The following is a 13,575-nucleotide window of genomic DNA, read 5'->3' as shown; positions in this document are numbered from 1 at the left end:
TGTTCTTCAAAACACCTAAAGAAAACCTAAGTTGCACTGTATATGGCCAGACACGCTACTCTAAGAATTTGTGTGTCTGTCACATGACCAAAACACCACAGTCTATGAAGAGATATGCTTATTCTTTAGCATATCTTAATGACCATTATCAGTATAAATGTGACATTTTGACAGTTTTTATATTTTATATCTATGAACAATATTCCCCAGAGTTATGAACTAAGTGAAAATTAGGTAGTAAATTTAATTGCTTTCTTTAAAATTTTCCTGCTTGTTTGGTTTAAAAACAAATTAATTCTTAATTCCAAAGTTTTTTTTTCAAATAAAACCTACTACCTAAACCTACTTGGGTAAAATGCAAGATGGACCTTAGTATTGTCTGTTCCTAAACGAAAACAAAATTTAAATTTTGTAAAATTAAATTTGCATAGCTTGTACCTTTGTATAAACTTGTATTGCATATTTGTACATTTTATATGCTTTTGGCTTTAGATCATGCAAAGAATATTCCTTTTTGCATGATTGCAAAAACACTTTAGTGAACAATAAGAACATTCTATTCTTATTAAATCAAGCACTTTGTTGTTGCTATTGTTTTATTTATATGCTAAACTAATAAAAACACCTTGCTAATAATTTAGTTATATATAATTCATACTATTCAATAAAGTTGGTACTTGGGCATTCATTAATATTTTTTTGTAAGGAATGATAAACAAGGCAAAATTCAGTGCAGTCCTTGATTATATGATTAATAGATAATTTCTTTAACTCAACAAATCTGTAGATTTTTTTAAAAGGAAAAAATAAAATACAAAAGAAAAAAATGTTTTATCTTAAATTTTAAAGAATCACACAAATTAAGATAAATACAATTAGATAACACAACTGAGAATAATATTCATCAAATCACATCTTTTAACTTACTACTGCCTTCAAGCCATTATCAGAAATAGGACAGTAATTTCAATTCACCTAAAAATTATCTGTAATATACATAATATTTGGTTATCTTAGCTTTACATAACACCTTTTGTTAATGCATATTCATCTTATTTTTTTTAGGCTTTTAAAATCCCACAAAAACTAATTATTCCTCTTGGGTTGCTATAATTTATATCTATCTCCAACATGAAAGCTTTCTCTATAGAAAAAATACAGAATTAAGAACATAAAGACCCCTCCTCAGCTACATTGCATGCAGTGCATTGTGTCCAAAAACAGTGAAAATGCTCAGCGCATGTATTACTTCACACCAGCAGAATGCTGCTAGCTCACAAACTTCTTCCAGATTTCCCATTTTATAGTAAATTAGAACTTAGAACATTTGAGGTAAAATAATTACTGGTAACTGCTAAATGGACTTACGATCTGTTCAAGAAACAGTTCAAAGAGGATTGGTTTTTGATGCTTCAATATTAGTTATGTACACGGTTTATGTATGTTCTTAATTCTGTAGAAAAAAAACAAGGTTTACTAGTGACACTGCGCATAGGTAACAAGGTCATTTTTTTTTTCATTTTGTGATGTTGCATTTAAATATTTTAATAATTAACTAAATAATATTTTATGTATGAAACTCCATCATGCCTATCAGTCAAATCTTTCATGTTCTTTTTGTGTCTTGACTTTTCTTTACCTCAAAACAAAACTTTTCTTTATCTTTAAACTTACATGTGATAAACATTACTCCTTAGTCTTATATCAAAACACCTGGTACAGAACTTTTTTGGGATAACTAGGATCCTAGCAATCCTACAAGCTATAGATAGGCCAAGAAAAAAATCATCAAATTTAGTTTAGTGGTTTAACTGAATGTATAAAAAACTAACAAAAAACGGACAATTTATCTTCTGTAATATTGGTATATATTTTTATTAAAAATTAACATATTTTGTTTCTGTAAAAGAAATAAAATGAATAGTTGTGCTCCAATAGGCATACTATTATACTTACTTGAAAGTAAAACATGATGTTTAAACCTTTGTAACAGTTTTATAAAAAGATTGGATAGTGAAATAATAACTCAACATGTAACTGTGAAGTCAATTAATTATTTTTTAACAAGCTTACATATTACAAAATATGATATAACTGTAAATGCATGTATAGCTTACTCAACATAAAATCTTTTTCATACAGAAGTATCATAGGGAAAAATCTGTATTAACAATGATACAATAAGTCTTGTAATTTACTCTAGGACTATACTCGCAGATGTTACAGATGGCGTAAAGCATGGTTTGCGGCACGCTCGCCAACCATGCTAGCATTGGTAGAACAACTGCGGTCATACCTCGGAGGAGGATGTGAGTGTGCATGTGTAACCTGCAAGTCTTGTGCTCCGAGCCATCCTTTTAATCAAATAAACCCTATAATGAACTACAATGAATTTATATCATAACTGAGTTTAAATAAACATAACATTAGGTTTTCATGTTCATTTTAAGCCTTTCATGTGAGTGAAGCTTAATTTCAGTACCTATCCATTCATTTTATCAACTTGTTTATTTGAGTTGAAACATTTTTGTGACATAAGTGGCTGAAAACACTTTGTTTTCATTGTATTAATATGCAAAACGCTATTGGTTTTTGCTATGATGACTAACAAATATTTTAAATATTTCAGTAGCTAATTTAAAATTGTGATGTTGGTATATTATGTAGTTGTATTTCCTAACTTAATATTATATCTTTTAAGATTGTCTGAAGATAATTTTCTTATTTCAATAAGGATTTATTTCCCGTAAGCCGTCATAATAGATACAAATGTTTAAAAATTGGCAAAAGTTGAAAAAAAAAAAATTATCATTGTTGGGTATTATATATTTTCTGGTGCATTACTCAATTATATGTCGAGACACGCTTTGATCTATTAAAGGGAGATTTAAGTCGCGTATCTAATTAAGTAGTCTCAGGCCACACTGTTACGATTCGAGGCAAACTAGGGTACTCATCCAACCTCCTGCGGTTGTCAAGGTGCCAAGGTGCCAAGGCACGGTTTAGTTCAGTGAGGCTGTGTAAGTCAATTTTCTAAGAAACCTTTCCTGAAATAGGTCTTACTATTTACTATTTATTACCCTACTTTATGTTCTCAAAGACAGGTATCACCTTTGGCCACGAGGCGAGGAAAAGGCCTAATATTATTGAACGGCTTATTATCACTGGCCGCTTGGAGGAAAAGAGAAATAAAACAAAGAGATTTTGAATTCGACCCGCGCTAAGATTCAAAACTAAAAACGCCCAGTATCGAAGTTCTTTTGACTCTCTATTTGCTAGACGCATTCGATCGCAGGGAGGCAAGCGATTTGATTAAAAAATCTTTTGTTCAAGAGTATCGTCATTTGACAAACTGACTCCACAGTAACACAAATCTTGTTTTTTTTATTTTACTCAAAACAGCATTTTTATCACTATAAAACTTATAGCAAGAGAATATATATGTACTCGTATATATATTTCTATGTTCAAAATCGTAGAAGTGCAGGAGTAAACCTCGTACGTATTACAGTACAGCACAGTACAGTTGCCTGTGGGCTACGTTAATAGACTTTAGTCGCCTTCGTTGTTGTCGATATGAAGTAGAGAAACATTAAGCTAGCATACTATGCCAAAATTGCCGGGTGTTCCCGCGAGGTGTTAGGCGTGAGTCAGCGACCCTGAACCGCCGATGTGACGCGGGCCGGGAGCACATCCCGAAAGGTCGACAAACATTTATGTTACAACACGACGTACGCATTTGTTTCGGCTTTAATAAATGCTGCGGGAACAACTTCTTTTCCCGGGCTAAAAGTACCCTATATCTGTCTCGAGGATCCTAGCTATAATGTGCCAAATTTCAACAAGATCGGTTGTACATTGGAAACACTTTCGCATTCAACTTACGCATACAGCATTTTTTTAGAGATGAGATTATACTTAAGCATTTATGCCATATTCTGTTAAACTTTCCCTGGTATGTGACATTGATAAAATATATTTAAACACTCTTGCTCGACAGATTGGTTTATAACGTTACGTCTACTGCTATAATTAGAACTTTTGTAGCTATAAAACATTTGGAAACGAGAGTTACTGTTTCTTTTTAACAAAATGTAACATTAACGTTGTTATATAATTTCGAACAATCAGTTACATTGGCATGCTATTTACAAGAGAGAATTCCCGGCAAACTCCAAAAGGATCAAAGAAAGTGATGAACATCGTCGTCTGGTTCTTTTCAATACGATTTGTCGTAATCAGATAAATCATGTTCACGGCTCACGACTTCCTTGCGCGAAATTCTCAAAATATGCCTTTCTTTGGAATTTAAACAGAAATGTATATATTTAGATAAGCGTTTGGAACGTCTGATGCCGCGTGTGACGTTTACACCTGCGTCAAGTGTATAGACCTTCATTAGGCGTTGCGCAAACGTAGACACTTTAGTATGTTAAGACACGGGACACTCGCAGGAAACTGCAGTTGCTGTGTCTGCTTACGGCTACTGGACCCAGTCGCCATTCGCTACACCTGAAAACGCTACGAGATAATGACATCAACCATTTTCTTGTCTTATCTCATAGAAAAAGAACAAGAAAATAGTAGACATTAATCTCATGGCGCGCATGTTAGCCCTACTGGTCACTGGTAACAAGTCAATAATAGGTTCGGTGCACGTTCCTATTCAGTTTAACAATGAATGCCGCATTGTATGTGTGATACAGGCGATTTATGTGTATAACCCGCGCCATTTAAGAATACATATTTTATAAAAGGCGGCCGATATCTTGCTATCTCAATTTTTCGCACAATATCCGCATGTCCGTATATTGTGCGAAAGGGACAGCAGGTTTTGGAACTCGTAAAAATTGCATGTAAATTTATTTAATATGTGTGTGATCAACATTTACGTGTAGTTCCTAGTTGCTTATACCGAACCGATTGGCAATTAATTGGTGTCTTTGAGTTAAAGCAAAAAGCACTGTTTGATACAACCAGTGTACGTGTGTATAGGTAGCTTTTGATTTGATATGGATTGTATGAAAGTAAAAAGGTAGTTTGTATCTAACATAATACCAGGAAGTGCCCCTGTTTGCGCATCACCTAATTAATGCTAGTTTACATGTTATAACTACAATTTAAATAGCTATGCTTTTGAAATTAAGCAATTTTGTGAAAGCCTAAATGTATTCCAAAATCCATACAATTGATCAGAGTTTCACACTTTGTGAAATAACTATCTCCTTAATGCTTGTTCGCCAATAAATATTTTTCATATCGTCTTTGATCGCCGTGTATCGCATAAGTAACATTGTTGATTAAATCCAGTACTGTTTGAAACAGTAAGAAAAGCGGTTTGCTTTTGCAATAAGAGCTTTATGAACTTTTGGGAACATTAACTGCAAAGTCGTCCCGGACAAGAACTATGAAGAAGAAGATCTATTTAGTATTATTGTCCCTAACGAACTCGTGATTTGTTGTAAAAAACTGATATGTGTAATAGAAAATTAGTTTTGAAGTCCTATCTAGTACTTAAAATAACCAACACTTTTAACACTTATATTACATGCTTTTTTAAAATATTAGTTAAGCGGTATCGGAATATCAAAGATAAAACGATGTGAATGATATTTAGCAGTCGTTCATGGTTTAATCATAATTGTGAATGCAGTATATCTTCCGCCTAACCGTCGACATCCGGCTCCAGTTGAGTGACATTATTAAAACCATTATATTAATATTGACGGTTGTCAGGCTCGTCAACGCCGATGGTGTACGTGAACGAATCGTGCCTGGAGTGCGAAAGAGTTCGCGCGGCTTGCGAGCGGCTGGGCGCTGTTGCGGCGGTGCGGGGGCCCGAAGTGCTGCCCTTGACACAGCAGCAGCCAGCACCTCCCTCCTACCTTGTAACCGCACCCTTTGAAGGAGAACTCTTCGATGCCGCACACAAAGCAAAATATAGGTCAGTATTTTTTGTGCTACTTATAGGTACATACGTCGTAAATCATCAAGGAATTTGGACGGGCTTATGGTCTAGGGGCCACATTGTATTTTTCAGAGAGGCAACGAATGTAAAGGCTAGGCCCACGTGCCACATTCACAAGGCCAGTTTTAGCAGGAGTTTTAATTGGACGCAATCTTTAATACCTACCTACTGCGATCGCAGGAGCCCCCTCGCTTAACTGAATCATTAACTTTCAAATATGCATATTACCTAACTAGCTGGTATAGCTTTAGGGTTTAGCTAACGGTTTTTTTAAATATCCCGTGGGAACCATTTGTTTTCCTGGTATAAAAAGTAGCCTATGTCATACTCCGTCCTTTCCACTCGTTCCTTAGTAAGGGTGTATAGTAAGCGCTTACAGAAAAATCCTATTATGATGTTAAGGGTTAGGTACGTCAACGATAAAAAAGCTTGGGTATGAATTGCTTTAACTTCATAGCTTAATATTATTAATTTACTGTGAGGCGCGTTTGGAACCCTAGTAGCTTTAAGTTTAAGTTGGCGAAAGAATTTATCACATCCCTATACACAGTGGCGTGTCCTGGGTTTCTTACCAGGGTATGCATACAGCGGGAAAATTGCATAAAACGGCAAAAATCCTCCTCATATACGAGTTATATATAAATTTTAGGGTATGCAGTGCTTTTGTGCACGTATGAAGTGCACGCCACTGCCTATACATGTAAAAATAAAGCTTCATAAGAGAATAGGCTTACATGAATAAAGAATTTTTTAAATTTGAATTTGCTAACAAACACACTTTCGCATTTATAGTATTTCTATGAATGGATTACTAATAAGTAATATTATGCATTCATCATCAAAATTCTCATTACATTTTAGCAATTGTTCTAGATTAAAGGTAATAGTTATGTAGTTTAAAGTTTAGTTAGTTGAATTACGGTTTTTATATTAGGCTATTAACACTTTGACGACTGTGCTAAAACTGATCGTTATTTGCAATTAAAAAATATTGGCACACCGCGCGGTGGCTAACGATCTCCGCAGAAGTTCGCGAGCTCATAATAATATGTTTTAACGTTGACGCTTTTTGAATTCACCTACGCTGTACGTTGTGCGTAATTGTATGAAGTTTGAAACATTTCTTTGAGTCATTTGTACTTATATGTCCGCAAACAAAACTGTTACGCTGGCATTGTACGCAAAATGAGTCTCTTATAGTTTGTAACAATTTTTTTTTGACAAAATTTTAATATACATATTATTTACGATTCGGACTTAAATCTTGTTTACAAAAACTTCATTTTGACAGTAGCTAATCTATCCATATCCCTATCCCTACTTCCCTACTACTATTATAAATGTGAATGTAAGTTTGTTTGTTACGCTTTCACGCAAAAACTACTTAAACAATTCTTATGAAACTTTGTACACATATGCTTGGAAGTGTAAGAAGTAATATAGGATACTTTTATCCCTACATTAAGCTCGGTTTCTTTGGGGAAACGGTTGAAAGTGTTAGATGATTTTTTAAGCCATAACTCCGACAAATTGTGGTTGGAGATAGAGGACAGAACTCCTCGGCGGACAGCAGCAAACCCCTCATTTAAGGCGTAGCAATACTGAAAACTATAATTTTTTTTTAGAACTACAACTGCCACAACTTTAATGCCACATCAAAAAACAAAATCAAATGCAGACGAAATCGTGGGCAACAGCTAGGTACTTTTAATAAAACTGTAGCTTGAAGATTTATGTACATTTAATATATTTTGTAAATTTTGACCTGGCGATGGTTTATAATCGACAATCTAAGTCCAAAAAGATTTTTATTTAATTTTTGTCCGTCTGTCTGTCCGGGCATCACGTGAAAATTACTGAACGGATTTAAATTAAATTGGCTGTAGTGGAAACTGATATTCCGGGTCAACATATAGGATACTTGTTATCCCGATAAACAATAAGTTTTCTCCGGGAAATGGGATGAAATATTTTATCAATTTTACTTCATAGCTCTCTTTCACATTATAAATGCGAAAGTTTGTGAGGATGGGAGTATCTATGGATGGATGAATGAATGGATAGCTACGCTTTAACGAACCAACGAATGAACCGATTTGCCTGAAATTTGGCAGAGACATACAATATAGTCTGGAATAGCTCATAGGCTTCTTTTTATCCCGGAAATTCAAACAGTTTCTACAAGATAGCATCTAGTAATTTTTTCCGCAATTGTCTCAAAATCCGCGCAACGTAGTTTTAGATTGACGTGTTTTTTTGGAAATGCATAGTTGAGGATTTGAAGCTATTTATCCCGAGAAAACAATTAGTTCCTGCGGGATTATGTCTTAGTGTGTGTGTGAGTGCGTAAAATAATAGTAGGTACATCTAAAATAAATTCACATATTATAAAACAAAGTCCCCCGCCACGTCTGTCTACCTAATCGCGAAAAATTAAAAACTACTTTCACACGGTTTTCACTTATGAACAGACTGACTCATGCGGAAGGTTTTAGTGTATTTTATTATGGTTTTCTGTAAATATTTCAGCCAATTTACAGAAAACCAATATATTTGTTAGAAGATGCTATGTAACTGACTTGGAGCTTTACTGGCGTACGCCGCATAATGCATAAAAATAATGTACTACATGTTTGAAGTAATCATTATTACCGACAATAAAGTCCGGGAGGCTATACGTCTAACTGTTAAGTCACAATAACCGTTTTTTGTTATAATTTGTCATTGAAAACACGGGTACAATCTAAGAATGGTAACATTCCTATCATGACAATCTATTCCTATCTTTATCCAAATAAATAGTTTTATAATAAAACACGATTATGTACCTGGAAAATCCTCTTTAAATTCCAATTGGACCTATTGTTTAGAAGTTACGACGGGTATAGAAATGATAAAAGCAAGAAAAATGCCGAGGGCCGCCCTGCCGCGTATTATATAGTTTGGAACTAAAACTGGACCCGGTAGGTGGCTCAGCAATTAGGTTCTTGTTTTTTTTAAGATATTAAAGCCGATGATATAACGGGTCAGCTAGTATTACATAATTATACTTTACATTTCCTACTTTTAAATTAGGCTACTAATCGTAGATAATTCTGACCTTCAAGAATATAAAAAAAACATGGGAATTATATGTATACCTATACATATTTTTCTGTTTTGTAAGTGCGCAAATTGGCAGCACCTGGTTTTTAATATTAAGCTACCAAAGTATAAAAAGTAATCTACCAGTCATCAAAAAAATAAATTGTTCTGGAAATGGTATGTCCATTTTAGTATTTCTCTGTCGTGCTAGTGTGGAAAATTGGCAGCACTTAGGACTTGCTTCCGCCTTATGTCTAACTCAACTTCCGCTAGCAGTACATATTGGTAATTTGGCACCCTACTTTAAAAAATATGCAATGTCTACGTCACAAATAAGTAATAAGATAACTAAATGCATCAAACATGCTTTTAAATTGAATAGTTTAAATATACACAGATTTAAACGAAAATAAGAAAACTAGGTTTAGTTATACGTACCTAATTCCATATGTACTGTGCATATAGAAATATGGTTTCTCTTTGTTACCTTGTAAAATAACTTGCTCATTCTTTACGATGGTTTGAGATATAATTTATGCTAGAACATGGGCATGTCATTATATAACCAGTTTCAAGTATTTGTTCAAAAATGTTCTAAAGTTAGCTCTAAAGACTTATACCCTGCCTGCAGACGCGTATGCTAAAAAGGTTGTTCAATTTTGTCAATTGCATTCGGTATCCGGAAACAAATTTACGGAATAATTTAGGTACGAGATTTTGGCTTTGTTAAAAGGATAATACTTAAGGATAATACTTAGTGTTTTATTATTTTATTATTTCAAGTTGCCTTGCATCTTCAGCAACAATAATGGCTACGACCTCGAATTCGAGATCACAAGTGTGTGACTGAGTACAGTTAAGGCATTTATAACCATTTATCAAGGACATTTTAACCATTAAGAATTCTATTTTAATCAATTCAATTGGGATACAACACGCTAAATCGGATTGTTATCTGTGACCCAAAAGTTTAGTAACTAGAATGAATCAAAAAGCTAATGTGGGAAACCGTAATTTGCAATGAAGTGTTCAATTTTATTAATTTCATCTAGTTGCACCTTGCAGATAAACTTTTTAACAATTTTCACCGCAAAGTTAAACAACGTCGTCCAAATAGAAATAGCTATGTGTCAAGGTTTTATCAATATTTCAATTGAAGCCTTCACCTTAACTGCGCGCTGAAGAAATTAAGACTTTTTTGTCAGAATGAGAAGGGTTTAGTCCGTAATCCACTGAGCTGGCCAAGTGCAGATTGGCAGACTTAACATGCTCTCGGGAACTCAGGCATGCAGGTTTCCTTACGATTTTTTGCTGCACCGTTTAAGCAAGTGATATGGTTTTTTTAACGCACATAACTCGGACACCTTAAGAGGTTTGAGGGCCTAGTACTCCTCATAGCAGGTTGCAGTATAAGCGAGATGGAAATTTCTAAGCGAGTCAATATTTGATTCGTGTTTTTATGGTGATCGATGATTATGCTGCTATAAAAATATATTCTTAATTTTTAATTGAGCCAGAAGAATGCTCATGTTGACTTCGGGTGCAGTGGATGCTTCCATTGTTTCAGCTTCTAAGCCCAAATACCAATAGATGAGATTAATATTATTTGTTTATTGTTCCGCACGGCCGCCGCCGCCGCGCCACTTGTTTGCTTGGCGAAAATTAATTTTGGATGTCTGCTTATCACTTTTCTTGGGAGCTCTCCTGACTCACATTGTTTACCATTGGCAATTACATTTAATATTTATATCGGCTAAAGTATAATTCTACACAATTTATCATTATCATTAAGTTTCCTCAACAATTGCAAACACAATTTTCCTGGTAATTTTTTTTTTGGAGAATTATACCTATGTTATACATTTGTTTATTAAATTAAAAATTCATAACGTTATCTACATAAAAACTTTAGATTTTAGTAAGGTTTGAACTTCATCATCATCATAATCATCATCATCGCGCATCTACAGCTCAAGGACCTGCTCATAGAATGCAATAATGGTTTAGGCCGTAAAACTCAAAACGCACATAAATCCAAAATACGTAAGCATACGTAAGGGACGCCGAAGCCGACGCCGGCTATCACCGCCCAATATACGCTAAATAATTGTAGAACTTCAAAGTTTTTCTAGCCAGCGCAACCTCGTGTGTATAAACCGAGTGCACTGAGCGATTAACAAAATTAAACATTCACCGTGACTGCGCCGACCGAGGTGCAGCGGCGGGCGCCTCAGCACGCAAACACGCATTAATAGTCACCTAAACCCTGAAAAACCAACTAAGTTCGAGTTGTACTTGCCCGTGATGGGTTCCGCACCAAAACCGTTAATACTATGTCGTGTTTCATATTTCACCTTTATATGAAACACTACTCTACACTACTAATGTTAGCATGATCAAGATCGAGCATAAACACCGTAAAGCCTTAGCCTTAAGGTCCCCTTAATTTTAACTTATTTGTTATAACAGCGGCATTGAATATATAAGCATCAATATCAAACTTTTACCGGCTCACTACAGGGCATGGGGCTCCTCTCAGACTGAGAAGGTTTTATTATCTGTAGACTTCACGTGTCTTTGAGAACGTTACTATAGAGAACTCTCAGGCATGCAGGTTTTCTTACTATGTTTTCCTTCACTTCACCACATTTTGTAACCATGTTCAATTCTCTACTTGGAACGATTCATGGGATACGGCCCGCTGACAGACAGGCAGTCAGCGGAACCGTTTACCTATATAGTAATAAGGTCCTGTTGTTAATTGGCACCCTTCGGGTACGGTACCCTAAATATAAGCTGCCTGCATTACCGCCATATTTTATGCTTTTCGAATGGTGCAACGTATGTTTACTTTGCATTTACTATATGGACTCTGTGTGGAAAGGAATAACAATAGTAAAACTTTGACAAAATGGGTTAAATTTCGGCTAAGGTGGAAACGCCATCAAGGGGGCATAGTCAAAGACTCTTGCAATTGGTTTCCTCCCCTTCTCGGGACTCCTCGCGGTTCACTCTGGGGGTCCTTGTGATTTTAAATAGCCTAATTATAGTCTCCCTAGAGATTTAAAAAAAACTGATTTAAAGTTTAAAACTATTACGCATTCACACAAACACTTTAGCTTTATTGTTATTAGTATATATAGATATGTACTTTTAGATGAATGTAGACTGTACTCATCTACATGTGAGTACAAATAATTGATATTGGCATGCGGCTCAATTGTTTGCTCAATTTGAACCGCGTTTAAGCAGTATTTCTGCAAACTGATTTGAGCGCGACGACTGTCCACAAGTCACGTTTCACTGCCGCGTGTTTCGCGGCCCTACTCACACAAAAGAATTAATGTTCCTCAAAGTACAAAAGAGAAACATTTCGTTGAGACAACTGTAAAAAATCCATTCATCATCATCGTCTCCAGATAATTCTTGTTACGAGCGCAATTCTGCCAGCGGATGTATGCTGACACAGACCCCGGGGCTCTTTTGGGATTTAAGGATTCCTTACAAACTATAAAAGGCGCACCAGCTAATTGAAACGTGGGGTTTTGATCCACTGTTGCCATGAGAGTTATATATGGCTACTACCACCTCGGGACTTCAAACAGACTGACAACAGAAATATATGCTACGCCGTATCTGTAGCGCAGGGCGAAGGCGCACTTTTACTTGTGGTTGCTCAAGACGTCTACATTTATCAAGTGGAATGCACATGATAAATGTACATGTCTAAAGCTTCAGAGGTAATTGCCCTATATCCAATCGTTTCACCCAATAACTTATACACCTAGAATTAAGAATCTCAACCGACACGACCTATGATGATTTTATAAAAGAATATATAGGTATATATAATACATATTAGCGAGTTTAGTATCTATACGAGTATTTAAGCGAATATAAAAGAGCCTTTCATTATTCGTCAGCTATTTATCTTTTTTCTAACACTGCGTTAAACTTTGAATGTCACATATTTAAATATCACCTATATTATGTTTTTGAGAGCTATCATTATCTCGCTTTTATAAAATCGACAGATACACACTATATGTATACATAGTACTTACAGCTTTAAATGTGATCAACCAACAATTACTATATTTAAGCCGTTTACTACTTTATTGAAACACCTAGGTTTTAACTAACCAACGCGGTCTCTATAACTCTACACTGTACAATGGTAGAGTGGAAGGTACAGCCCGTTTAAATAATATATTTTCTGCAGTCTTAGCGTTATCATGTCGAGAACACACAATAATTGTCGTGTTCCTGTAGAAGCCATATATCTGTTATGAAATATATACAAAAAATAATGACCAGTCCAACTTTTTAGATAATTAAAAACTAAAATGAACTTAGTACGTTCTTTTCGTTCTAATCAAGTCTCTATTTAGCAATAATCTACTTCTAGCCATAGATATAGATCTCAGGGCATCTGCTTTTCTGGGAGTATACTTAACAATGTACGTAATCTGTTAATGAATAGCTACTCAACGAGCGTGACGAGAAATTAAAATTTACTTGCA

The 13,575-nt window shown here is 35.0% G+C and overlaps 1 protein-coding gene across 6 annotated transcripts in view; it reads left to right on the top strand.

Moving 5' to 3' along the window:
* LOC120623509 (protein ECT2) overlaps positions 1-13,575 on the top strand; it is a 43,915-nt gene that overhangs the window by 1,766 nt on the left and 28,574 nt on the right. For 4 of the 6 annotated variants that reach the window (XM_039889560.1, XM_039889559.1, XM_039889556.1 and 1 more), the window contains exon 2: positions 5,737-5,944. In XM_039889560.1, coding sequence (XP_039745494.1) covers positions 5,737-5,944 — 208 coding nt within the window. Of the gene's footprint in view, positions 1-2,217; positions 2,310-5,736; positions 5,945-13,575 lie in introns of all 6 variants that reach the window. The other 2 variants (XM_039889557.1, XM_039889558.1) reach the window with 2 other exon arrangements.

The sequence above is a fragment of the Pararge aegeria genome, chromosome 4 (genome assembly GCF_905163445.1).
Source record: "Pararge aegeria chromosome 4, ilParAegt1.1, whole genome shotgun sequence".
Classification (NCBI taxonomy): domain Eukaryota; kingdom Metazoa; phylum Arthropoda; class Insecta; order Lepidoptera; family Nymphalidae; genus Pararge; species Pararge aegeria.
Note: the sequence above shows the minus strand (reverse complement) of the source record. Positions and strands in the feature narration are given on the sequence as shown.